Below are 22,527 nucleotides of genomic sequence, written 5' to 3' on the forward strand. Positions count from 1 at the left end.
GATCGATGGCCATTGTCTCAGCCTCACCTGGCTGCTGCCCCCAAGATGAATTTTTATCAGGAAAAAAAAAAAACTGCGGCACAGCAAAGTATGGATGTACAAGTACATGTACGAACACCTACTTGCAATCTTTCAAACGTCGCACGTACCGGTTCCAGGCCCGTGGACCCCTTCAGGCGCCATCATCCCACGCACATACACATACTATATCCATACAGTAGTTACATGCACGCATACCTTACTTTGCTCGCCTGCATTGCCTAGCTTGAACGAAACATATGGCAGAAAAAAAAAGGACAGCCCAAGCATCATTCCCCCGCAAGCCCTTTTTTTTGCCTGCATGTGCTCGTACGACCCAACTCCATCAGAATGGCCCAGATACATGTACCCAGACCATTCCAATGCCCTTTGGTCGGCCCTTTGGCTCCATCGATCGCTCGTAGTTTGCTGCACCCCGACATTGGAGGAGACAGAGCCAAAGGGGGCCAATGACAAGCCGCTGGCATGACTTTGGCGGTTTTATCTATACCGTAACCCGTGGTGCTAATAATCGCCGTAAGCAGATCCGCCCATGTGCGTTTCTCTTTTTTAGCCAGTTGTTGGTAGCAATACCAGCAGCCAGCAGCATACCGCGGCGAGTTACTATCAACCGGCATCATAAAGCATCAATTCATCTCGAGCCGAAGCGGCATACATGTACTTGTATATTAAAAAGTCCCACCCTCAACTTCTTCGGAACACATACGCGCTCACCTATTCCCCAAATTAACTGCATGCATGTATACCTTTTACATCAAACACAATAAAAAAAAAACTTGCATGCAGCTCTCCGTATGTAGCATACATGAATTGCTCCTTGGCACCCAATCCCGGCTATACGCGATTCAACCTATTAAAGAGATAGGTCCCTTGACCAGCCATCACATAACGTTATGTAGCCGCATACTGCCTTGCAGCCAACGTAAATCTCATCCCCTCCCCTCACTTTACAGCCCAAACTCCAAACTCTCCTCTTCACACTTACTCGTGTTTACATCAACCCAAAGTCTAACACGCGCTCTGTCACCTCGATTTCTTACTCGCATGAGCCCACGCTTTTTTTTTTTTTACCCCTCCCCTGTAATACTGCACTCCCCCTTTCCATTAAAAAAAAACTCTCAGACTCTCTCTTTTTTCAACGGGCTTGTTACATGCAGGATGCAGGATTTCCCCTCTCACCTGCATCGTTGAAATATACCCAGCACGTATAGATAGCCATACCGTTGATACCTTGCATTGGGCTTCTACAATTGGAAAGGAACAAGAAATAAAATACCCGACCGCACCCATCTGATAGGTCAGCTTATGTATACAAAAAGTATCGACACTGCCATGTACGTACCGCACAGCACTAATAAGGCCATGTAAGTCCGCAGCAATACTCGCAAAAAAAAAAGGGACGCTATTCCTGCACCTAAACTCTTTCTCCGCTACCCCCTCCTCAACTGCGTCCCTCAGGCGGCCTCCAACGCCTCCATACTGTAAGAAGAAGAAAAAGGGACAAATAACATCCAAGTACATGTTTACTTGGCGGACAGAGCAAAAGACCCGAAGAAAACGATTTGTAAGTTGAATCTCTTCGCCCCCCCCCCCCCCCCCTCTCTGTCCCTCCCCGTCCCTCCCTTTTCTTCTCACATCACTAGTTCTTCTACAATGAAGTCATCGCTGCTCCGTCTTTACACGTATTTCTCTCCATCTCTCCCTTTCGTCCTGCTTCATTCCCACCACATGCTCCCCGAGCTTGCGCCAGATGCCGAGGGCCAAGCCCAATGCCAAGGCTCTAAGCATCTGGAAATTAAACATTTCTAGCCGTCGCCTACAGCATAGTCGCAAATGACATTGATACCCAGTAGTGTATATCTTGTCCTACTGCCTTTCCAACCACTGAAGAGGCCTGGAAATGGCCCATCACGCCCCTCACCCACAGAGACAGCTGCCAAAACCGTCCCCCCATATGATCTCATAGGACCAGATAGAAAACCGCCCGGCTCAATCATCTCCCCAGCTTATGGCACAGCCTGCCACGCCACCTTTTGGCCACTCCACAGTCAAGGAAAATGATCAAATAAAATAGTAGTCTAGTTGGACTATTCTCATTCAAGTTATTCCTCTTGAAATCTTCCAAGTAAGAAGCTTAGCTCTCTCTCTGCCCGTCTCTACTTCTCTCTCACTACCCCGACCGACCGCTACTCGCATAGAAATCGCCAGGGGAGCAGCCCGCCAGTCACTCACTGTTATCCTGGGAACTGCGGATCTAAGCGGCTGAAATGAGTCGATGCTGAGCTGTCAGCTCCTCCATTGCCGATCTGCGTGTTTTTCCATCCCGGGCGGCTGCCGCCCGTTTTTTTTTCTCATGCCCTCTCCTGATGTCACAGACCTAGTATGTAAAGTACATGTAAGCAAACAGGAAAGGAAAAGGACCATGGGAAAAAAACGACAGACTCAAGCAGCAAAAGAGATAATTGCCATGATGTCTTTCGCCCCTCCCCCTTCCTGATCCCGCATTGCCGCTTCCCCGGTACAACCTCCGTCACAGCGTTTGCGTTTTTGCTTTCTTGTCGTGCCCGGCTGTTGAGACTCGTGCCATGCCTCTCGCTTTTCAGTGGCTCTTCAATGGCTCTTCCGTCATTGCCTGCAGCTTGTGCTCGGATAACACAGAACCAAAGGTCCCCGGGAAACTCTTTCCTGTTGGGAATTGCAAGCATGGGAGGGGTCTTGACGCAAGTATAGGCGCCATGGGATCACTGTCCATCCCACCATATGAAAAAGCCCCCCCCGGCATGTAAACCTAGACACCGATTTCTGGCTCTGGTAGCCGGTACGGCGCGTCTGCAGCCATCGGCTATCGAGACTTGCAGCGCCGTCTCAAAAGCTACATTGCGATTCGACCATCAATGCGCCCGTTGCTCCTTATCCCTTGGTTCTAGACTCTGCCCGACTTCAGCCTGTGCATCTCGGGCATGCCCTCAGCATCTATTACGGAGCAAAGCCATCCATTTTCGTTCGTCTGCCACATGGCCTGAGCCATCTATCCCTTCCCCGATGCTCAGCTCGTCCAGCCCGGACAGGGAACGCAGGTATGTATCAGGGGCCGCCGTGGGTGATAACGCGCCTTGAAAGCCCTGTAACCAGTATTTTGGCTGTTCGTATGCATCTCATATCACGCCGTGAGACATTTTCTTCTTCTAGATAGAGCAGCTCCCTGCCATGCAATGCCTACCCGAGCCTCAAGGATTGATTGGTGTACGGAGTAATACCTGCTTGCAGTCCCCATGGCTGGGGTTTGTTTCCCAGCATTCCATGCTCATGCTCATGCTGCGCGTGCGTGGTGCTTCCCTAAATCGATTGCCTAAATCTCCTTCCGTACATGTGCGTCGTACCGAATGACATGGGTCAAGCCTCATTCGTCGGCCCTTTCATTGTCCATTACTTTAACGCTATCGCCTGCAATTGTCACTGCCGTTGTACTGTAGTAGTAACGGTCTCACCGACCGTATCAGAAATATCCAACGTGGTATCCTCCCCCCTACGTGCTTAGCTCAAAAATATTAATTGCTGCCTCCTTGGTTAGCAAGTCTGAAGCGGTGAGCACACCTTCACTATTGGCAGCGGAGATTGCCTTCTCCACAGAACCAACGGAATTGATAACCTCTGCGATAATCTCATCTCATCATACATCATGATAATGCATCTTGGGTAGCGTAGAAACATGGCAGCATATTGTCTGATTGGAGGCAGCCGCACACGAGTCTGTTTCCTGGCTTTCCGTTGGACACCCCTTAATCGTCGTCTTATGGATAAATCATGTATACTCGTTGTACTTTATTGAAAAGGAGGTCACCCATCAGGAGAGGGGTTAGCAATGCTCGAGTCTGGTATCTCGCAATCCCGAGATATTTTCTTGGAATGTATTCATGTAGATGTTCACAATTACATTACCTGGCGGAACAAGGCCGAAGAGGAACACGCCATGTCAAGACCGCTGATGAGACAACCATCCGTCTAATTTTGGCCTTTTGTCTTGCTGCTATTCTCGGACGCTTCCGAGCCTCTGACTCTAGACACGAGATCGGCTACTCTATTGCCTGGACGTAAAGGTAAAGGGTCTAGAAGTCGGCTGGAATTCTCCAAGGCAGCCTTGAAGGGAGGTAGTGAGACCGAAGCTTCGTCGACCATGTTCTCCAGCTTTTTGAAGTACTCTTTCTCTTTGATGTGTTTGGTCAAGTACATGACAGGGTTGCTTGACTGATTCTGTTTCATTCGCTCGTTTATGGCCTCTTCGTACGCCCGGTCGTATACGTTGAAATCGACTGCCGTAGGAGAGTCAGACACGACATCGGGCGTCTTTTCATCGGTAACAAAAGCATCTCTTGCTCCAGTGCCGATGCCCAGGAACAGCGGTTCTTGGTCGCTGACATCATGAGCGTGGCCTTTTGTCTTTTCTTCGTCGGGCTCTGGCGCAAGCAGAATCGTCTTTTGTTGTGCAATGAGCGCCGCTATATCTTCTACTGATGCGCTGACATCTAGTAATTTGGGTGTCGCGTTTTCTTTTGTAGCTTCTTTTGATTGACCCGCAGCTTTTTTGCGGCTGCGGGCCAATGAGCACCGAAATCGATAGATTGCCTTCATCACACAAAGAAGGTGGTTCATCTTCCTCGTAAAAGCTCGGCTGAGCTCCAGCTCATTCGGTGGTCCTATGGGGTCTGAACAATTTTCTTCTGCCGACAGTAAGGGGTCGGCTCCTTCTTTGGTTACCCAAGGATGTTCCTGTAGTATTACATTAGCATGCCGAACGTATTTGTGACTGTCAAAGTTGGCCGGTACATACGCGAAGCTCAGCCATCGTAATTCGGGTTTCCGGATTCTTGTCTAGGAGTCTGCTCATTAAACTAATAAATGTCGGATTCTCATCTTTCGCAAACTCTGGCTCCTCCGTCTTGATAGCCTCGTAAATCTCAAGAATGGCCTCTTTGTTGAACGGTATCTTTCCGTATCTAAGGCAGTACAGGGTGACGCCCATCGACCAGATGTCTGCAGCCGTCCCAGAAACTTCGCTGTGCTTGCTGCATAGTTCAGGGGGGCAGAAAGGCCGGAGAGCCAGCGGATTTGGACGTCCTCATGTTGTTTCCCTTTGAAAACATTTCTGAGACGCCAAAGTCTACAACTTTTAGGACATCATCTTCGGATAATAGGAGGTTGTCTGGCTTGATATCGCGATGAATAACTCCTTGAGCATGTACTATTATCATGTTAGAGAGAGATTTGCGGTTAACATGCAGTTCTCTGTATGACTTACAGTATTCAATTCCCAAGATCAAATCTCGGAACCAGAACCTGCACTCCTCTTCAGGATAGGGATCTGCTTGCTCGCCCAGGCCGACTTTCATGATGACCCCCTTTTTGCACATCTCCATTACTATGTACAGGGAATCTTCATCTGGGTCATCGAGCACCTCGATAAGTTGAGCCAAGTTCGGGTGATTGAGCTTCTTCATAATAGCAATCTCTTCTCGGATGTAGAATAAGGCATCGCTCCCCTCACTGTCTCGCAGCCCATTTAGACGAGGAGACATGGCGCCTCCTCTACCAGGCATACGTCTTTGCGGCCCCCCAGGGCCTTGGCGCATGGCGATGGACTGTGCCCGCCTGCGTAGGCGAACCTTGGAGAATTCTTTGACAGCCTGTAGATCTCGCCGTAAGTGAATACTCTTAGAAAGAGGGCACAAGCAAATGCCTTGATAAAGGAAGCATACAAACTCATTGCCGAACTGATCTGTCGCGAGATGGACAGCGCCGTAAGATCCGCGACCGATTTCATCCTGAATCACAAACTGGTTTATTCTGTGGTGAGTTCGACCATCCGTTTCATCATTGGAGAACTCGACGTGGGCGTCCAAAGTTTCCTACTGGAGATTAGCCCACACTTGGTCCGGTTGGAGGCCATATGCCGGAGAAAAGCTGACCTTGATTTCGCGATGAGCGCTTGGAGTCCGTTTATGCTGTCTGATCGGGCTTGCGAAGCCTTGCAGACGAACAGGCTCGGAGCTGAAGCAGAAAAAAAGATCAATCAGCGCCTGGCGACAAGCGAGGCTAGGCCTCTTCTTTCTCTCTTCTTCTTGGAAGAGCAGATTTCAGCACCATCACTTACATAGCAGACGCCAAAGATGGTCGAATATCGTCGGCGATATCCTCGCGACCGTTGACAGTGAGTCTAGGCGATTGAAGGCTAGGGAGAGGATCGGTTTTCGCGCCTCTAGGCGATTGCGGAGGCGTCTCCATGATGGCAGAAGACGCAGCTCTCGGCTGAGGCTCGAGAAGAAGAGCAGCGATGAGAATCTGTGTCGCGTGCGGGGACGAGACTCCTGGACGAGGCTCTCAGAAGATACTAGGCGAAATTGAAGTCCAGGCAAGGTGTGAGAAGAAGCCAGCAACGTGATTATTTTTCCAGATTGAAGCTGCACAAGCACAATTTCGCCAGGGCTGCGAAATGAGACGTGAGGCTGAAATCAGGACGAGCGCCCTGAGCCAACCAATGGAGGGGCTATACGCGATAGCTGCATTGGCATCTTGCGATAAAGCGGGGCTCTGGAGCTGGACGGCTTGTCTCTGACAGGCGGGCGTTTACCTCGACCGCTATGGCCATGCCTGCAAACAGTACTCGGTACAGAATGTCGGAGATTCATGACTGAGAATGATGCTATTTACAAATATCGCATGGTCCTTCTATGCCGGGCTATAAATGCATTTACTGGATATACCTAGGGGGGGTATCAATGCTTGAGATCTAGTGTCAGCGTATCCCGAGCTCTGTTAAAGCACTCAACTCTGGTGTTTTGCATCTCACTACATTTCACTATAATTTCATTGCAAAGCTTGAAAAGTATCTATTTATCTGTTTATATGTTTATTCAGTACTACTCAAACTATTTCGGCCGTTTCTAGCGAAAGAAGCAGCACAGGTATACCACAAGGCCAGTATGAATGAAGACTGAAGCTCCTGCCCACTATTGGCAGCACTTTATAGTGGGCTCCTACGGGCCTTCATGCCCCGCCAGCCCGCGGCGGGGGCGCCTGCTAGCTCCAGGTCAGCCTGTCGCTGGATTAGATAACCGAGGCGCCCCTTGATCGACAGAAACACACATCTCGCAACCAACTGTACCTGACGGAGCTCGCTCGTCCTGTGACGACGACAGTGTCTCCTTTGCAAGCCGGCCCTCATTGATCTTGTCGCGTGCAGCATCTGAACACTGTCACTCAAACCAACCAGAGTCCGTGCCTGCCCGCACGCGCAAAGCTATTCACAATGGCCGTCTACACGTTCTACATCTTCGACCGCCACAGTAGGTCACTCCCTCTTTCGCAAGATGGCTTACCTGTATGCGGAAACATCTTGATCTGATCTTCTCTCCTCCCCAGCCGAATGCGTCTACGTCAAATCATGGGCATCGCCCGACCAAGAAGCCCCCGCGCCCGCCATATCCACCAGCTCGGACGACGCCAAGCTCGTCTTTGGCACCGTCTTCTCCCTCCGCAACATGGCCCGCAAGCTCGGCGGCGACGACGACGCCTTCATCAGCTACCGGACGGGCCAGTATAAGCTGCACTTTTACGAGACGCCCGCCAATCTTCGCTTCGTCATGATTACAGATACCGCGTCGGCGAGCATGCGGAATGTGCTGCATCAGATTTACATCAACCTATGGGTGGAATATGGTACATGACTCCCAGAAAGATTTCAAGATGTCCAGGTAACCAGGTTGTTCAAGGATAGAGTGGCTAATATGATGAGTAAATAGTTGTCAAGAACCCGCTTGCACCAGTCGAACACAAGGGGGGGCGCCGGCATCAGAAACGAACTCTTCGAGCGGGGGTTAGACCAGTTCATAAGGGGCATGATGTGAATTTGCCAAAGGCACTTTGACGGTTATACGAGTTTGAAATGAGATACACATAAAGGGCGGAAACGGGGAAATATCGGTACCAACAGCCATGACGGCGTCTGCCTGACGCTCATGGACGCTCTCATCACCCTGATTTGTCCCACAGCAGTCTCTCGGTCAAGGACTCTACGGTTTCCGGCTACTTGGAGTTTAGCAGAGCCGCAAGAAACAAGCAAAACAAAGACGACGAGGCAATTGCGGGGATGAGCCATCCAGACACCCCCGCTGGCCGCTCGGATATTGAACCTACGAGTTGTGACAACAGGATAGATTGACCCGTAATGAGGCCTGGGGAACTTTTGAGACAAGTTTGCATAGGAGGCAACGTTTGGAGAAGATCAAGCGCTGAAAAGAACCTCTGAGCGCCGAGGAGATTGTAGGATATATCGTTATATGCTGTCTGCTAGTCCGCCAACATCATAGTAGTACCTATCCAAATGAGCGATAAAAAATAAGAACAAAGAGAAAAAAAAAAAAAAAAAAAAAAAGCCATTAAATCTTTATACCAGTCCGTCCTGCCCTTCCAAAAGTGAAACAAAACCTGTAGAATGCACCAGATCTTTACTCTTTACTATACAAATATGCATATTGAGGATACATGCTTCTTCTGCTTCAAGACTTCTCTCCCGCCGTCGCTCTCTCCCATGCGCCCTCCAAGCTAGTAGTAGCTTGAGGCTCAACAATGATAACACTGCTATCAACCTGAGTTGACTGAGACTGGGTATCTTCAGACTTGACGTAGACAGCACTCTCCATGAGTCCCTCGTCCTTCATCTCATTCTCCCAGTTGCTAGAGTATACGACGGCGGAGAAAGCCTCGAGATCGCGCACTGTTTCCATCTCCTGGAGATACTCATTCGGTGTATTGCCGTTACCGATGACATGAGCCTGTCGCGTTAGGACAGACAAGATCTTGGGCAACAGGATAGCTCTGGTGCGCTTGAGGCTGGTTGTCGTTGCTACCGTAGTAGGAGCTTCGTCCAAGGAAAATTCAAAAGCCTCAGTGGCCAGTTTCTTGTCCACCAACAGTGAGAAGCCCGAATTGAGAACCAGTGTCAAGACGTGTGAAAAGGCTGGCGATTCGATTAAATCAGCAGTCTCGTCGAGCAAGCGTCTCAGAGCGGCAGGTGATGGCTGGGCACCATCTTCAGGAGATAGGCTGGCATCATCTAGCACACCAGACTGACGGAGAACCTCGTCCTCTTTATCCTTGGGAGGCAGGAGGAAAGACAGCCAATCCGAGCCCTTGTTGTTTGAGCTGGATCCTTCAATCAGCTTTCTCACCTCTGCGGTCAGTTGGGAGACCCGATCAAAGGTAACCAGATCTCGAGGGCTGAGACTACCAAAGACGGTCCGCACAGAGCTTTCTACGCGGTGCATGACGTCCACCCAGCCCTTGTTCAGCAACCACCAGCTGAAGGTTAAATACTTGCGATTTGTGTCGAAATCGCTGCCATGCGGATTGGGGCTGTCGTCGTCATTGTTCTCAAGGCTGATGGTGGCCTGCTGGCTGCCAGTAGCGAGAGCAACAACACTGGATAAGTAGCTGCGCCGGCCGAGAAGGTTCAGTTGAACTCTTGTCAGCATGGTGAGAAGGGCGAGCGTGTAGATGAGGGTGAATGATCTTGTAATGGCTGCATTTCCAAAAAATCACTTGTTAGTTTCCTTTTTCATCCTTTACTCACATATGGATGGGTCATAGATTAAGGAGGCAGCGTACCGCTAATGGTCAAGTCATCCCAGAGTTGCCTCTTGGTCTTTCGCGGCCTGGGAGGAGCCAGCTCTTGCTGGGAGCCATCTGAAGTAAAGGGCATTCCGACATCCACCGGCACGCTGATGGTGCTCTTGCTATCATCTTCGGTGAGAGTGGTATCGGCAATACTGGGCGGGCTTGTTGTCTGGATGCCCTTGAGGCTCCTCGCCGAGCTCTTGATCTGCTGGATCTCGTACGTAATCTGCTCGGTGTTCAAGGCCGTAATCACGTTGCCCGTGGCGGTGGGCAGGAGAGCCAGGACGGTATAAGTACAGTCTTCCTGGTTCTGCTCGAATCGACGGCGAAGGCTGGAGGGTTGATGATGCCGCGTTAGCCACGCAGAGCCAGGCAATTTGTCCTGCTGGGCACGCAAGGCCGACTTACTTTTCCTTGGCGATGCGATCGCTGCTCATCCGCTCGCGCGCATCGTTGATCTTGGCCATCACGTACTGCGTCACGGCATAGCCAGCGCCGAGGACACCAACGCCGATGGCAATTGGTGTCCGGTTGCGACGCACCCAGCGCCGGGCTGAAGAGAGCATGTTGGGCAGCGCTGCACAGGTCGGGTCGTGTTAGGAGGTCATGGATTGGCAGTGCAAACACATGTGTTCAGTCGAGTGCCGGGCAGAGAGAGAGGAGAAGGCAGAAGCCAGGCTCTTGGAGGCGGGCACGGCAGGGAATGGCACGTCGCACGAGGCTCGCAAGCACGCAGGACGGCAGATTCGGTGGTCGAGTCGCGATGGCGGATGTTTCGAGATGGAAACTTGGGAGCTCAGCGATTCCCGGGATGCCTCGGTTGCAGGAGCAGGGCCGCTAATTGGCCTCTCGGCTGAGATGTAGGTACGGGAGCGAGTACGCGGCGAGTACGGCTGCGCGGGCTGCAAAAGGCGCAAGGTTGGTTGTATTGGGCGAGTACTGGTTAATAAGCCTCCGACTGCTAGCAGCACCCTTTTCCGGGGGACCGGCGGCGGCCTGTACAGATGCACGCACTAGACCGTTAATGCTGTAAGGCGCTGCCACGATTTCACACCCACCGTAGCGCCCTGCTAGGCTGTGGCACATGCTTGGGCGCTGTAATCTCCAATAACTCTGAAGGCATCGATTTCCATTAAATGGCATATACAGTATTGACGTGTTACTGTGTACACATATGCTGCAGACGGACAGATTGGTGTCATATGATCAAATGAACTTTGGCTACCGCTGAGAGGATTAAAAACCATTAGGAAATCAGTAATGGCTGCTATTTCATTAGAGCTTCATAGAGATTACTGGATGGGCAGCATCTTCTCAAAAACATCAATTCAAAAGCTACCTACCTATACAGGCCTGTATAGGGGAGTTAATGTGCTGACCTTTGCCGTCCCGCTGCTAAAGAGACAGTTGAGGCGCCCTTATCGCTTATCGTTGCCGCAACCAGCAGCCCAGTAAATAAGCATCCCCGAGCCCCCAAGGCCGGTGACGTTACTGGTCGATCCAGCCTGTATTTTTTTTGCCCCTCTCCAGCCATCCCCCACCCCCTCGCTTCAATTCGCTTCCAGCATCCAGGCCTGCATATCTGCGGCACAATTTCATCTTCAACTCCTGGTGGCATCTGACAATTATTCGCCTCCTCCCTTTTTGCATCGCTCCCTGCACCAGCTGCGCACACCGAGACGACACTCCTTGCCTATCCGCTTCTAGGCGTTTCGGTCCCCCATCAGCATCTCCAATCTCCAACAGACGCCTCCTTGTCGCTAAAAGCCCTCGAGATCTGGTCTGGTGACTCTCTCGCTCCTGCTGACGACTCTCGCAACCTTGTTTTTTTTGACTCAACAAATAAGAGACCCCGAGACCGTGGCTTAAAGCATCAGCAATGCGCCTCTTCGCAGAACAGACTAGATAACACTGGCCAATCCATTTCTTCTTCATCGACGCTTTCCACTGGTGGTGACATATAATTGAACATTTTGAAAAAAAAAAAGGAAGAGCGCAAATAAGTGAGCGACATCGAGAGACAAAAGGGAAAAATTTTCACCACTACATCTACTTTCCCTTTTCGGCCTTGCTCTCTTTTTTTTTCTTTTCTTTTTCGAACCAGCGATAAAGTAACCCAGCAAACGGCTGCCTTTGCCTTCCTCTGGGAAAAAAGAAGAAATGGATTCACAGAAGCCCCCGGAATTCATACTGGACGTCTTTACGGACCCACGATCTGTCCGCGACGTTGTTAAAGGTAAGCTAAATTGATCCCTACAAGGCGTCGCAAACATCATTTGCAATCATCTCCCGGGGAGCTGACAATAAGTTGCGCAACAAAATTACAGGCATACTACATACAATCTTCTTCAACCGATTCTTCCCCTCTCTCACCCCGCAAACGCACGAAGTCCTGGATGTCACTCTCCCCTACGTCAACGACGAGGAGCTCCAGACCATGATTGAGCAAGGCGTCTCCGCACTCGATCGCCAGCTCGACGCAGAACGATTGTCCAACTCGGGCGCGCCGACGAACCGAGACAGAATCAATGGCGCCGGTAGCGGAGGAAGAGGCCAAATCACCGTCCAGTTCTTCGACCAGAAACGACGCAAGCCGTGGCCGTCACTCGGAGTGGAGGAGGTCTGCTGGGAGACTTGGACAATCAAAGTGACTGTTGCTGAGCCGAGAACTGAAAATGGTATGGATGCGACTGTTCATATCTGGAATCATCAAAACTTATACATCGACTGATGCTAACTTTAAATCGGCAGAACGAGCAAAGGTTCGCAGAGCCATGGAGCAGACCCTCTTCACCACCGCCATGAAAATCGTCACCTTCGTCAACACCCACAGAGACCATATCCCGCCCATCACCACCCAAGGCGGCAACCCGTTTCCCTACAAGATCAACGTCGAGTCCAAGGAAACCGGCTGGCTATCTCGTATACGAATGTACCACTGAAAAGTCCCGGTTTCTTTTCTTCATACAACATGCAACAACCCGAACTGGAGTCCGCCACTGCCACTTTCCTCCTCGCGTTTCATCTATTTATCCCATAACACGCAAAGGCCACGAACATTTACGACTCCCAATTTATCACCACCGTTTTTCTGCAATATCTCAAATCAAAATACAACAACAACTACGATGACAAATGACAGATAAAGGTTCAACCCAATACAGCCAAATAGACTTGGAGGGAGGGGATTTTGACGTGTGCGCCCCCGATTGGGTAAACTGTACATAGGCGTTCTACACGGGCGTTTTTTGGGGCCACCTGGATGGGAGGTGAAATGGATTTTGAATTTATTAAATTAATGCATGGTCAAGGTAATAGATACCCCCCTAGTCACACACGCTCGCACACATGCACACATTCACGCCCATGGGATTGAAAGTATACAGGTGATACTTACCTACACTTAGGTACCTACAGGTAGTTACCAAGGTAGCTCTACCAGTTACATCACAAGACCACTGAACTAATACAAATGATCAAACTTGAAGCAAATAACTGAATTGAAATTGCTATTAAAGACAACCCCTTTTCTTTTTCGGAAGGGGGGAAAAAAGTTCAAAGTAGTTATCAAGGCAAAAACTAATCAACACAGCCTATCATGTAAAGGCAGAAGTAAACCCAACGGCTGATAATCCGCCCCTAATCCTGATCCATAAGAGAATAAAATAAATGAATAAGATAGAACAAGCCTAAAAAAAAAAAGCAACAAAAAAAGATACAAACATGTGCTAGTCAAGTCTCTCACAAAAAGCCTCCCTTTGATACCGAGTTTCCCTTAGGTTACATACGCGCGTACGCGACATGTTTTGTGAAATCCAGACTCCATGCTTCCAACCCATAGTCCAGTAAAAGTAAAGAAAGGAAACAGACGCAGAAAAAGTAGAGCCGATCATAAGGAATAGAACAAGGAAAAAGAAAACAAAAAAGACCTAACCCCTTTACAATAAGCCAAGTCCCAAGTCCAAGCCATTCCAGCTAAGCCAAGCAATTCCATTCCCTGGAATCAGCCGTAATCGTATTCCAATGCCGCAAAATAAGGAGGGTCAACAAGAAAAGAAAGAAATGGTATACTATGTACTCAGAATCATCGTTACCCGTAACAAGCAAGCCGTGAAGCCCAAAGGAAGGGGGGGCGGGTTTTTGCACGCAGAACTGCGAAGCCCATTGTATTTTAAAGTTCAGTCTCGCTCTGCGTCAAACCACCAGTAGTCATCGTTTTAGTCGCGTGAAGGAAACTGTGCTCATGATAAAAAGAAGCTAGACGTGTAAGAAGAAGAAGAACTGTTGGTTCGTTCTTGTGTTTTGTGTTGTTTCTTCTTCAGTCCTCATTATGTCATTAAAAAAAAGGTATCGTAATCATTCTCTCCTGTGCAAGCGCCAGTTTTTGTCGTAAGCTCTCCTTTCTTTTTAGAATGCTGTTGAATAGCTTCGGCCGAGTGCAGGCTTTCCACTCCTGTTCACGCCTTTTGATGACTGCTGTGAGCCTGAGCCAATTCGCTCGAATCCTTGAAGAATATCGAGGCCAGTAAAATCTGAGCCATCAGAGCCAGCGCCGGTAGCAAAGTCATTGGTATCTATGTGGAGAGATGGCCAGTCGCCATCGCCTGGAAGCTCCAGTAAGGAAGCAAACTTGCTTGGTGAAGCACCCTTGATGGGTGATTGTTGAAAGAGCTTGGAGGGAGAGCTTAGGCCCTCAAAGACCTTGCTGGGCGTTTCCAGAAATTGAGATGGCGTATCAGGAGCTTTGAGCAGAGGCGCTGGTCCGAGAAGCTTCTTGGAAGCTGACAGCTCTCCAATGGCCGACGAAGAAATAGACCGATCGAGGCGAGCGCGCTTGACAGAGCGTTTGACTGGTGAGCCGGTCTCTGCGGGTAGGAGGCTGTCAAACACATTCTCATCATCCACTGGTAGATCTTGGAAGATGTCAAAGTCGGGCAGATTGCTGGCATTGGGCGTGTCAAAGCTAAAGATGTTGTCGTCCAGGCGGAAGGCGGGACTCCAAGGCAAACTATCGTCGTTGGTAAGGTTGGCGACTCTTCGTAGAGGAGACTGCAGCATATGGCGAACTTTGGCGCGGTGAATGCGTAGGTTGGTGTTGGGAGAAACTGACGGCGGTGGTTGGATAATAGCCTTTGCCTTTTTCACGACAGGGGTCAGAGGAGGGGGCATCTGGTTATCGCTAGACGGTCGGAAAGGTGACGATGAGTTGATTCCATAGCTAGAGAATGGCCGGCTCTTTGATGGGCTGAAAGGTGATGATCCTCTTAGTCGTGCAATCTCCTCTTCGGCGCGGCCACGCTTGATGCGGCGTCGATCCGGTTCAGACGTAAAGAAAGCTGACCTGGCCGCATTCGGTCGCATGGCGGAGGATTCTAGGGAGGAGATGTAGCCGCTGTCATCCATGGAAGCAAACTTGCGCTTATGAGTTCGAGTAGCTGATGAGGCGGGATTGCGGTTCATGGGAGGCGGTGTGCCGTTCCGTCGCTCAGCCCGGGGCATGGGTGGGGTGGAATGCAAAGCAGCAGGTAGGGGTGAGAAGAAGGATGATTCCAGTAGTAGTTCGTTGTCGGGACCCTTGTCGGCCAGGTCATCAGCAGGCGCATTGTCCGATAATAGAATGGTGGCATCTGATGACGGCTCCAGAGGCATTGACAGGGTTGCCTGAGACGTCGGGAGAGGAGGAAGGCTGTTGGCGTGCTGGTGATGATGCTGGTGATGCATTGGGGCCGGAGGCGGAAGCAAAGGCTCGGGCATTAGTGCTGGCGTTGGTCGAGATGGTTCGAGGCGGGTGGACATGACAGGGAGGTTCTCTCCAGTCGGGACAGATTTCCGAGTCGGCTTTTCCTTGAGGAACTGGAATTCGGTGCCGGGTTCAATGCCCCAGTAGTTTCCCTTGCCAGGGTCGTCCTTTGGTCGTTCGATCTTGATGAAATTCTTGTGAAGGCTCAGGTTGTGTCGAATGCTATTCTGCCATCCAGCATCATTGGGGCTGTAAAACGAATAGTTATCGCTGATCCACTTGTAGATCTGAGCAAGCGTGAGGCGGCGTTTTGAAGATCGGAGAATGGCCATTCCAATGAGCTGAGCGTAACTATGAGGTGGCTTCGTGCCATCGTCGGTGATGGGCGGGAATGAGTCGTGAGGTGGTAGTGATTGCTCGTCAGCCTTGGGCTTCTTGCTGACTCGAGATTCCTTGATGGGGGCAGCCTCCATGAGTCCCTTTTTCCCGGGAGGGTTCTGGAAGTACTGCCCAACGGAGAGATCGATAGTGGACGGTCCCGGGAAGCTCTGGGGATGGACGTTTTCCTTCTCGAAGAATGCATCAGGGCCGGTGAGCTGGGGCTTTTGAAAGCCCGTCTTGAAGTTGGACAACTGTGGCCTCTTCTGCAGTGAATCGGTCACTGGCGTCTTGTCCGCAGGAGGAGCCATGGATATGCCGTTGAATTTATTGAGGCCGTGGGACGGCTTCAGCGGCGCCCTTGGAGTCTTGGCCTTGTACGGTGAGAATTTGGAGCTGTGGGAGACTGCTGGTTCAAGAATGACGTTGGGAGTTGAGGTGCCCAAGGGACGACGCATGGGCTTGGAGGGATTTGGCATGGGTGCGTGGCTCGTCATGGGAGCTTCGTTTTCGAAATATGCATCGTCATTGAAAACGTCCAGTGGCCTGGGAGAGGCGTAAAAACGCGTCGGCTGGGCCATTGCGGCCGGAGCAAGTGCCTCGACGTGAGGCTCTTTAGCTGTGGAGTAAGTTGTGCGTGAATCGCCGTGAAGCGTCTAGGCGCGCTAGTCAGCCGAGGCTACAAGGGAAAAGAGACGCGACGCCGTTTGCGGGAAGGGCATGACAGCATCGCAGGGCTCCGAGAGAGCTGAAGGGTAATTAAATAGACCCGAGAAAGGAAAAAAAGACGAAGGAGAGATTCAACCACGGGAGATTTTGTGCTCACCTCGCTGAGGTCACCGTCACTCGCAGGCGCGGTGGGGCGGCAGATACAGTACAAGGCAGGCTTGGGGGAGTCACGGCCCTGACGGGGGGGCTTTTACTGGTGCCTTTTTCGTGCTTCTTCGGCTGTCAATGCGATGCTTGACGGGACAGCCGGTTCGGACCCGCAGACGAGATTTATGAAAAATTCTAGCGATTTTCGATTCTTCAGATCGGAAGAAACGGCGGGTGAGTTGCAAAGAGTGAGAGTGAGAGTGAGCAGTCCGGATGAGAGTCGCGCTGGATCGGGATCGAGTAAACAGTTTTATTGTGGCGGCGCGCGGGGCAAGGCTTTAGTGGTAGAAAGAGCGAGCAGCTGTCACAGAGGCGCAATTAGTTGGAGGCGGGATGGGATGGGATGGGAGAGATGGAAAGGAAAGGCGATGCGGATGAGATGAGGGGAGACGGGCGCTGTAATAGGGAATGCATGCACTCACCAGTATCGCCGGAAGGGAGAGCAGAGACAAGCACAAGCCCAAGGGCAGCCAGCACAGCACAAACTCTGGGAGCCTTGGACAGGCCCGAGTGGATCGTCGACCAGGGGGGATCCCTGGCAGCGCGTCAGGGATGCGCCGCGCAGCGGATTGGCTGCAGCGCCGTCTGGGCTGACACGAGCGACCGGGGCAGGGGTTTGCAGTGCAGAAATCTTGCTTCTCCAGCCCGGAACTAGCAGAGCGCACTACGCCCGAAGTGGCCAGCGGCAGCCTGTACCCGGGGCGGACTGGATTTCGGTGATGGAGGTGAAGTTGGCGGAGGAGGATTTGCAGATGGCGATGAAGGCCTGCGGTCGAGTGGTGCGATGGGCTGCAGCAGGAGGTGCCCTGGGTAGTCAGCGGTACCTCGCAGTAGCGACAATAGGCAGCAGTCGCAGGGAGGGGCAAGTCTCGCAGCAAGAGACACCGAGCAATGCTGCAAGGGCAGGTACTGTACAAGACAGGTACCGGCGCAGGTCTAAAGCACAAACGTGAGGGTGAGGGTGGCAGCCGTCGCCGTCTGAGTGGTTGAAGAGTCAAGAGCCCCTCCTTGACACGGAACGGGCTGGACTCTGGAGGGCGTGTCGCGCGCGTTCTCGGCAAAAGGCCAAGGGATGGAGGCTCTTCTTCTCTCTTCTCTGTCGCAAAAGGGATTCTCCGATTGTGCGAAGAGGCGAGCCAAAGGGGGGCGTGTCTTGGGGACTGCTATGCAGAAATGCAACGGACGGCGCTTTTCGACCTTTTTTTTGCGTGCAGCAGTGCCTTTCTGCGTGCTCGACGATCGATCGATGGGCGCTGTCTCGAATCGACTAGGGCTGTGCCAGAGCGGAGCAGGGAGCCTGTAAGTGCGGACTGCATTACATGCGCCAGAAGCATGTAAGTAAAGTGCCGGTAGATTCGGGTGATGCCATGTACGTGGTGCGGTGCGATGCAAACCAGCATCTTTGGCCGGGTGGGATGCCAGGCATACAGAGCAAGGCCGCAGCAAGTAACAACAGGTAGTGGCAGCGGCAGCAGCAGCAGCAGCAGCAGCAGCAGTAATACGTACATGGATGTGCTAGTATGGTTTGTGCTATGTATTGATACTAAAAGTGGTCGTGGATGGATGGATGGCTAGGCAGGGTTCAATGTGAGATGTGCGAGTGTGAGGGTCAACGGCTTGTATCTAGTGCAATAGGTAGGTATACAAGTAGTGACACTGCGTGTGCGAGAGACTCGGAGACGGGACCTGAGAGATGGGATGGGATACAAGAGACGGGATGCAAGAGACGGGATGCAAGAGACGGGACGCAAGGTGAGAGATACGTCCCTTTTGAATGCATCCGCGCCCAGAACTCCTTATTATTCGCCATCGCCATCGCCATCGCCATCACGACAACACCATTACGGTTGCCATGCGACCTGCTGGAGCCCATCATCGCATCACGAATCCCACCTGCATCGATAAACAAGAGACGGAGCTCTTCTACTGGGCATTGGCCTGCATGATGCATGCAAGCATGCGCGGGCGATGAGCGCAGCAATTGGCGAGCGTTGAGTTGTCTGGTCCAGTTTTACGGAGCACTACTGCATTGATTTCCCACCCGCGGCCGAGGATGCATGCGCATGGACGTGTTGGATGAGGTAGCAGTGGTATGGGGCATAGGTATCTACAATGTACAATGTAAATACTGAATCCATCAGGAAAATGGCATATGGAGTCTACGATAATCCCACCACACACCAACCGCCAATTCGGAGCTGGAAGAAAATACCTAGTGGGAGTTGGTGCTACTTCAAGTATCAATGGAAGGGAATATCAGAGTGGCGCATTAGACTATCCAAACACTTGCCAGAATAGTACTAACTGGCTGCTCCAATAAATCCAATGACCCCATTAACCAATACCGACCACTACCGCATGGCGATCGAGTCGCACAAGACGAACTACTGTGCTACTATAATAGTTCATGGAGGAGCGCATCTGATACCACTTCTCTCGATACCAAGCCCGGAAGAACGAGGAACGGACATGCCGAACATGCCAATCATGGTTCATCCGTCGTTGCTCTTCTTTCTTCAACTAAATACTTAGCCTCTTCCTAACCCGTCAACCATCCGTCATCGCCTCAATGGCCATGGCTAAAACATCAGCCCAGATGACCCATTTACGTACAACGCTCGAGACAGAGTTTTCTTCATCGTGCCTCTAGTGCCGTCGTCAATGGAATCCGTCAGATGTCTCAAAACCGCCCAAGCCACAGCGGCGAGCTTAAAGAGAGTTTGCCGAAAAGCAGGTACCGCCGGCCGCTGTCGATTCTGCTGCGTTTCAAACGCAAACTCTATCCTGCCCTGGCCCAGTTTCTCTTCATGTTTCTGCTGCCCTTTTGACTCTTGTTCCCTTTTCCCTTTCTTCTCTCTCTCCCCCTCCTCCAATATTGACCCCTCCATAACACCTAGTTCTATATCGCCCTCTCCCCCCTCTATACCCCTTGCCCCCCCCCTCCATTACCATCTTCACGAAAGGTCTCCCCCACGCATTGCTCACACTCTCTCCATTTTTTATCTCGTCTTCAACCTGGTTGTTTCTATAAACAGCTTCAACCCATGTCACGTCAATACTACTTGTATTTCTGCTGCTGCTTCTCCGTGTTATACGGATATACAGAAACTCAGATGACCACCATCTGACAGCATACGCGACTTGAATTATGGAGTACAACAACGCGTAGCCCTCTCAGCTGATTGCCGCTCTCAAGGGCAATTGGTTCTTGAGTCCATCCACAGCACCCGCTCAGGCAGCCCGGTCCAGCACGGAGACCGCAAATGGGGCCCGGTGATACGCAGCGATAGGCTCTCCGCGAATTCGGTCGCAACCCTGTCCCTGATTCGCCTGCTTGGGACACGCACCCCGGCCAGCAGAGGCATGTGAAGGGCATTGTCTGAGCACAAAACGGCCATGGAGGGATGCAGACGAGGGGAGCCGGCACAGACGCGACGCTGATTGGCCGCGGCAGGGAATCGACAAGACATGGCGGTTCCACTGCAGCCCAACGAGAATGTACAGTATGACATCTTGGGCCGCCCTCAACTCACTCTCTCACTATCTTCTCTCGCTCTTCGCTCAGCTGTGGTGAGTCTTACTCGGGCTTATAAGTCCAAGTGAAGTGGGATGGTCGCTAGAAAAAACGCGTCATACCGAACTCAAGACGCGTCTTGCCCCCCTTGTTTACTGTTGTCGCGTGTCTGTCCAATCACAGCTCTCCAATTGACCACTAGTGGCGCCCGCTGCTCTTTAGCCTCCGAGAGCTCGCATCCAGCGTCTCTATCGCGATAGCACTGGCGGATTAGGACCGAAGCGGCAGCTAGAAGGCTGAAGCTGAAGAGGCAGCGCTTCCAGGAGGGCCACCCGCTTGGGGCAATGGTCGACGGCGATCTGGCTTTCCATGACGCAGACCCGGCGTCACAGCTAATTTCCCCTAGTTTACTGACATGGCCACTAGCAGAGAGCGTTCCTTCAAGCCCAGAGACCCGTCCCGATGCCTCCATTTCTCGATCTCTCGTCTCCTCCCGAGTTTCGCCTTTGCGCAATCACCAAGATCGTACCACAATGCGGCTCCTGGTGTCGTGCTGAGCTGGCAGCAATTTACTTCAAACACGCTAGGCGAAGCATGACGGACTACCGCCAGCTATTGCCGACTACTGGCTCTGCTATTTGCTTCTAGCCATCGACTAATCCTCCGTAGCAGCCTCTCGCATTGACGCTTGGCGTTGGACGGAGCAGACGCTTTACGCAATCGATAAAGAGAGCAGCTGGCAAGCTGCAAAACGAAGAGCAAAAGAAGGCAAAAGGCCTTTTCTTTGGTAATTAACCACTCTACGCGTCAGCTGCTGGTCTGAGCGCGGATCCCGGCCCTGGTCTTTTTGCGGCCCCTCCATTCCATGGGCCAGCATCTCGCTCTCTCTTGCTGTACAGTCGCACTTTGTATGCACTCTGTTCCCTTTTTTAGACTCCCATGATTGTCTGGACGGAGACGCTGTGCCACCAGCTGGCACCCTTCCGACGATCCCGATCCCGTTCCTCGAGAAGAAGCCTGAGGAGAGGGGAATGGTGTTTCTACTAGTCTCTTTGCTCGGGTTTGAAACATCAGACAAGTTTGTCCCTGAAGACGGTCTCAGACCGAGCCTCTCTCTGTCTCTCCCTCTCTGGCTCCTGGCGCTATTGAAACGGCGATTTTCCAGGCTTTCGCATTCCAATGTGCTCGTGATTCTGATCAGGAGGAGACAGAAAAGGGAAAAGGGAAGAAACGATCAAACTGTCTGCCGGCAGTGCCCCTTGTCAGAGCACGAACCCATGCAGGGCATTCAATGTCATCCTTGCTTGCCGCTGGCTGTAAGAGGATGAGTAGCACTTGTATGCAGCTTAGGCGTGTACCTACCAACCAACCAACCAAGGAGTTGTAAAGTGCTTTTACTGCATACTCAGCGAGCCTCGACACCACCAGCAGTATCTAGCAGCATTTGCCACTTCCAGTAAAAGGTATTAGACGACATACACGTAGGATTTGGCTTGCCAGTAGCAGTTTCATAAAAAACCCCCAAAAGTTCAAGTGCTATATTACTGTCAGCCTGCTTCTTATTCCCTTTCTTCCTGCATGAGGCTATGAAAGTTATGTAAGAATAAGGTTAGTTCTCCGAACCCGCGCATCCTCCTCCGCGGTTCACCGAATATCTTTAATTTCAATCCTCGTGCTTTTCCCCCAATCCCTGTATCTTCATACATGCACATACATGTATATGCCTGGTAGAAGCTTGTCAAAATCCCCAATACTTGTACATTTACTACCACCCAGGACCCGGACCGGGACCTGGACCCTTGTTTTCTATTTCTGTACAAAGCACAGAAAGAAGGACATGGAAGAAAAAAAAGACTGCACATAACCAACATCTCACTTATTCCCTGCATTTGGACAAACAAGCCCTATTACTTCTTGTGCATGCAACCTTTTAATTAATTCTCATCATTCACAATCCCTGTGCGCACGTCCATCCTTTTTCTCTCCGTTCCTTGACTTTCCTCGTACCTATCTGTCGCAGTAGTATAGCTGTCATCAGTTTTGCCCCCCCTTGCAGCAGCCCCACGATGAGTTCATCAATCATGATACATAGCACCTATTCTAGAAATCCTGCTCGCCTCAGCAAGAAAAGCAAAATCAGCTAATCCTGCACATCTCCTTTCGCTCTCTCCGTATTATTTATTTCCACTGATTACTTAAGGAGCAAACAAAAAAAAAAGGAGAGAGTACATGGTCCCCCTTTCACCACCAAAAAAAAAAAAAAACGGCCAAGTTTGTCTTGGATGTTGGAAGAGTTAATATACCGTGCACG

General features: G+C 51.2%; 6 protein-coding genes across 6 annotated transcripts; 3 read left to right on the forward strand and 3 right to left on the reverse strand.

The window, feature by feature from the left end:
* Nucleotides 1–4,041: 4,041 nt before the first annotated feature.
* TrAtP1_000598 (uncharacterized protein) lies at nucleotides 4,042–6,318 on the reverse strand (the record flags this gene model as incomplete). Its single annotated transcript, XM_066110649.1, has 7 exons — nucleotides 4,042–4,806; nucleotides 4,868–5,102; nucleotides 5,179–5,278; nucleotides 5,336–5,720; nucleotides 5,793–5,942; nucleotides 6,003–6,084; nucleotides 6,188–6,318. 7 exons carry the CDS (start codon nucleotides 6,316–6,318, stop codon nucleotides 4,042–4,044), a joined length of 1,848 nt encoding a protein of 615 aa, XP_065966721.1.
* Nucleotides 6,319–7,342: 1,024 nt separating this feature from the next.
* Nucleotides 7,343–7,960, forward strand: TrAtP1_000599 (uncharacterized protein; the record flags this gene model as incomplete). The annotated part of the gene is made up of 3 exons (XM_014090630.2): nucleotides 7,343–7,379; nucleotides 7,456–7,752; nucleotides 7,836–7,960. 3 exons carry the CDS (start codon nucleotides 7,343–7,345, stop codon nucleotides 7,958–7,960), a joined length of 459 nt encoding a protein of 152 aa, XP_013946105.2.
* A 631-nt stretch (nucleotides 7,961–8,591) lies between these two features.
* Nucleotides 8,592–10,274, reverse strand: TrAtP1_000600 (uncharacterized protein; the record flags this gene model as incomplete). The annotated part of the gene is made up of 3 exons (XM_014090631.1): nucleotides 8,592–9,613; nucleotides 9,700–10,040; nucleotides 10,117–10,274. 3 exons carry the CDS (start codon nucleotides 10,272–10,274, stop codon nucleotides 8,592–8,594), a joined length of 1,521 nt encoding a protein of 506 aa, XP_013946106.1.
* A 1,594-nt stretch (nucleotides 10,275–11,868) lies between these two features.
* On the forward strand, nucleotides 11,869–12,650 carry TrAtP1_000601 (uncharacterized protein; the record flags this gene model as incomplete). The annotated part of the gene is made up of 3 exons (XM_014090632.2): nucleotides 11,869–11,944; nucleotides 12,036–12,386; nucleotides 12,460–12,650. The coding sequence occupies 3 exons, from the start codon at nucleotides 11,869–11,871 to the stop codon at nucleotides 12,648–12,650; spliced, it is 618 nt and encodes a 205-aa protein (XP_013946107.1).
* A 1,465-nt stretch (nucleotides 12,651–14,115) lies between these two features.
* On the reverse strand, nucleotides 14,116–18,767 carry TrAtP1_000602 (uncharacterized protein; the record flags this gene model as incomplete). The annotated part of the gene is made up of 2 exons (XM_014090633.2): nucleotides 14,116–16,482; nucleotides 18,744–18,767. 2 exons carry the CDS (start codon nucleotides 18,765–18,767, stop codon nucleotides 14,116–14,118), a joined length of 2,391 nt encoding a protein of 796 aa, XP_013946108.2.
* Nucleotides 18,768–19,377: 610 nt separating this feature from the next.
* On the forward strand, nucleotides 19,378–20,071 carry TrAtP1_000603 (uncharacterized protein; the record flags this gene model as incomplete). Its single annotated transcript, XM_066110650.1, has 2 exons — nucleotides 19,378–19,420; nucleotides 19,899–20,071. 2 exons carry the CDS (start codon nucleotides 19,378–19,380, stop codon nucleotides 20,069–20,071), a joined length of 216 nt encoding a protein of 71 aa, XP_065966722.1.
* Between the last annotated feature and the right edge of the window lie 2,456 nt (nucleotides 20,072–22,527).

Source organism: Trichoderma atroviride, chromosome 1, assembly GCF_020647795.1.
Source record: "Trichoderma atroviride chromosome 1, complete sequence".
Classification (NCBI taxonomy): Eukaryota; Fungi; Ascomycota; class Sordariomycetes; order Hypocreales; family Hypocreaceae; genus Trichoderma; species Trichoderma atroviride.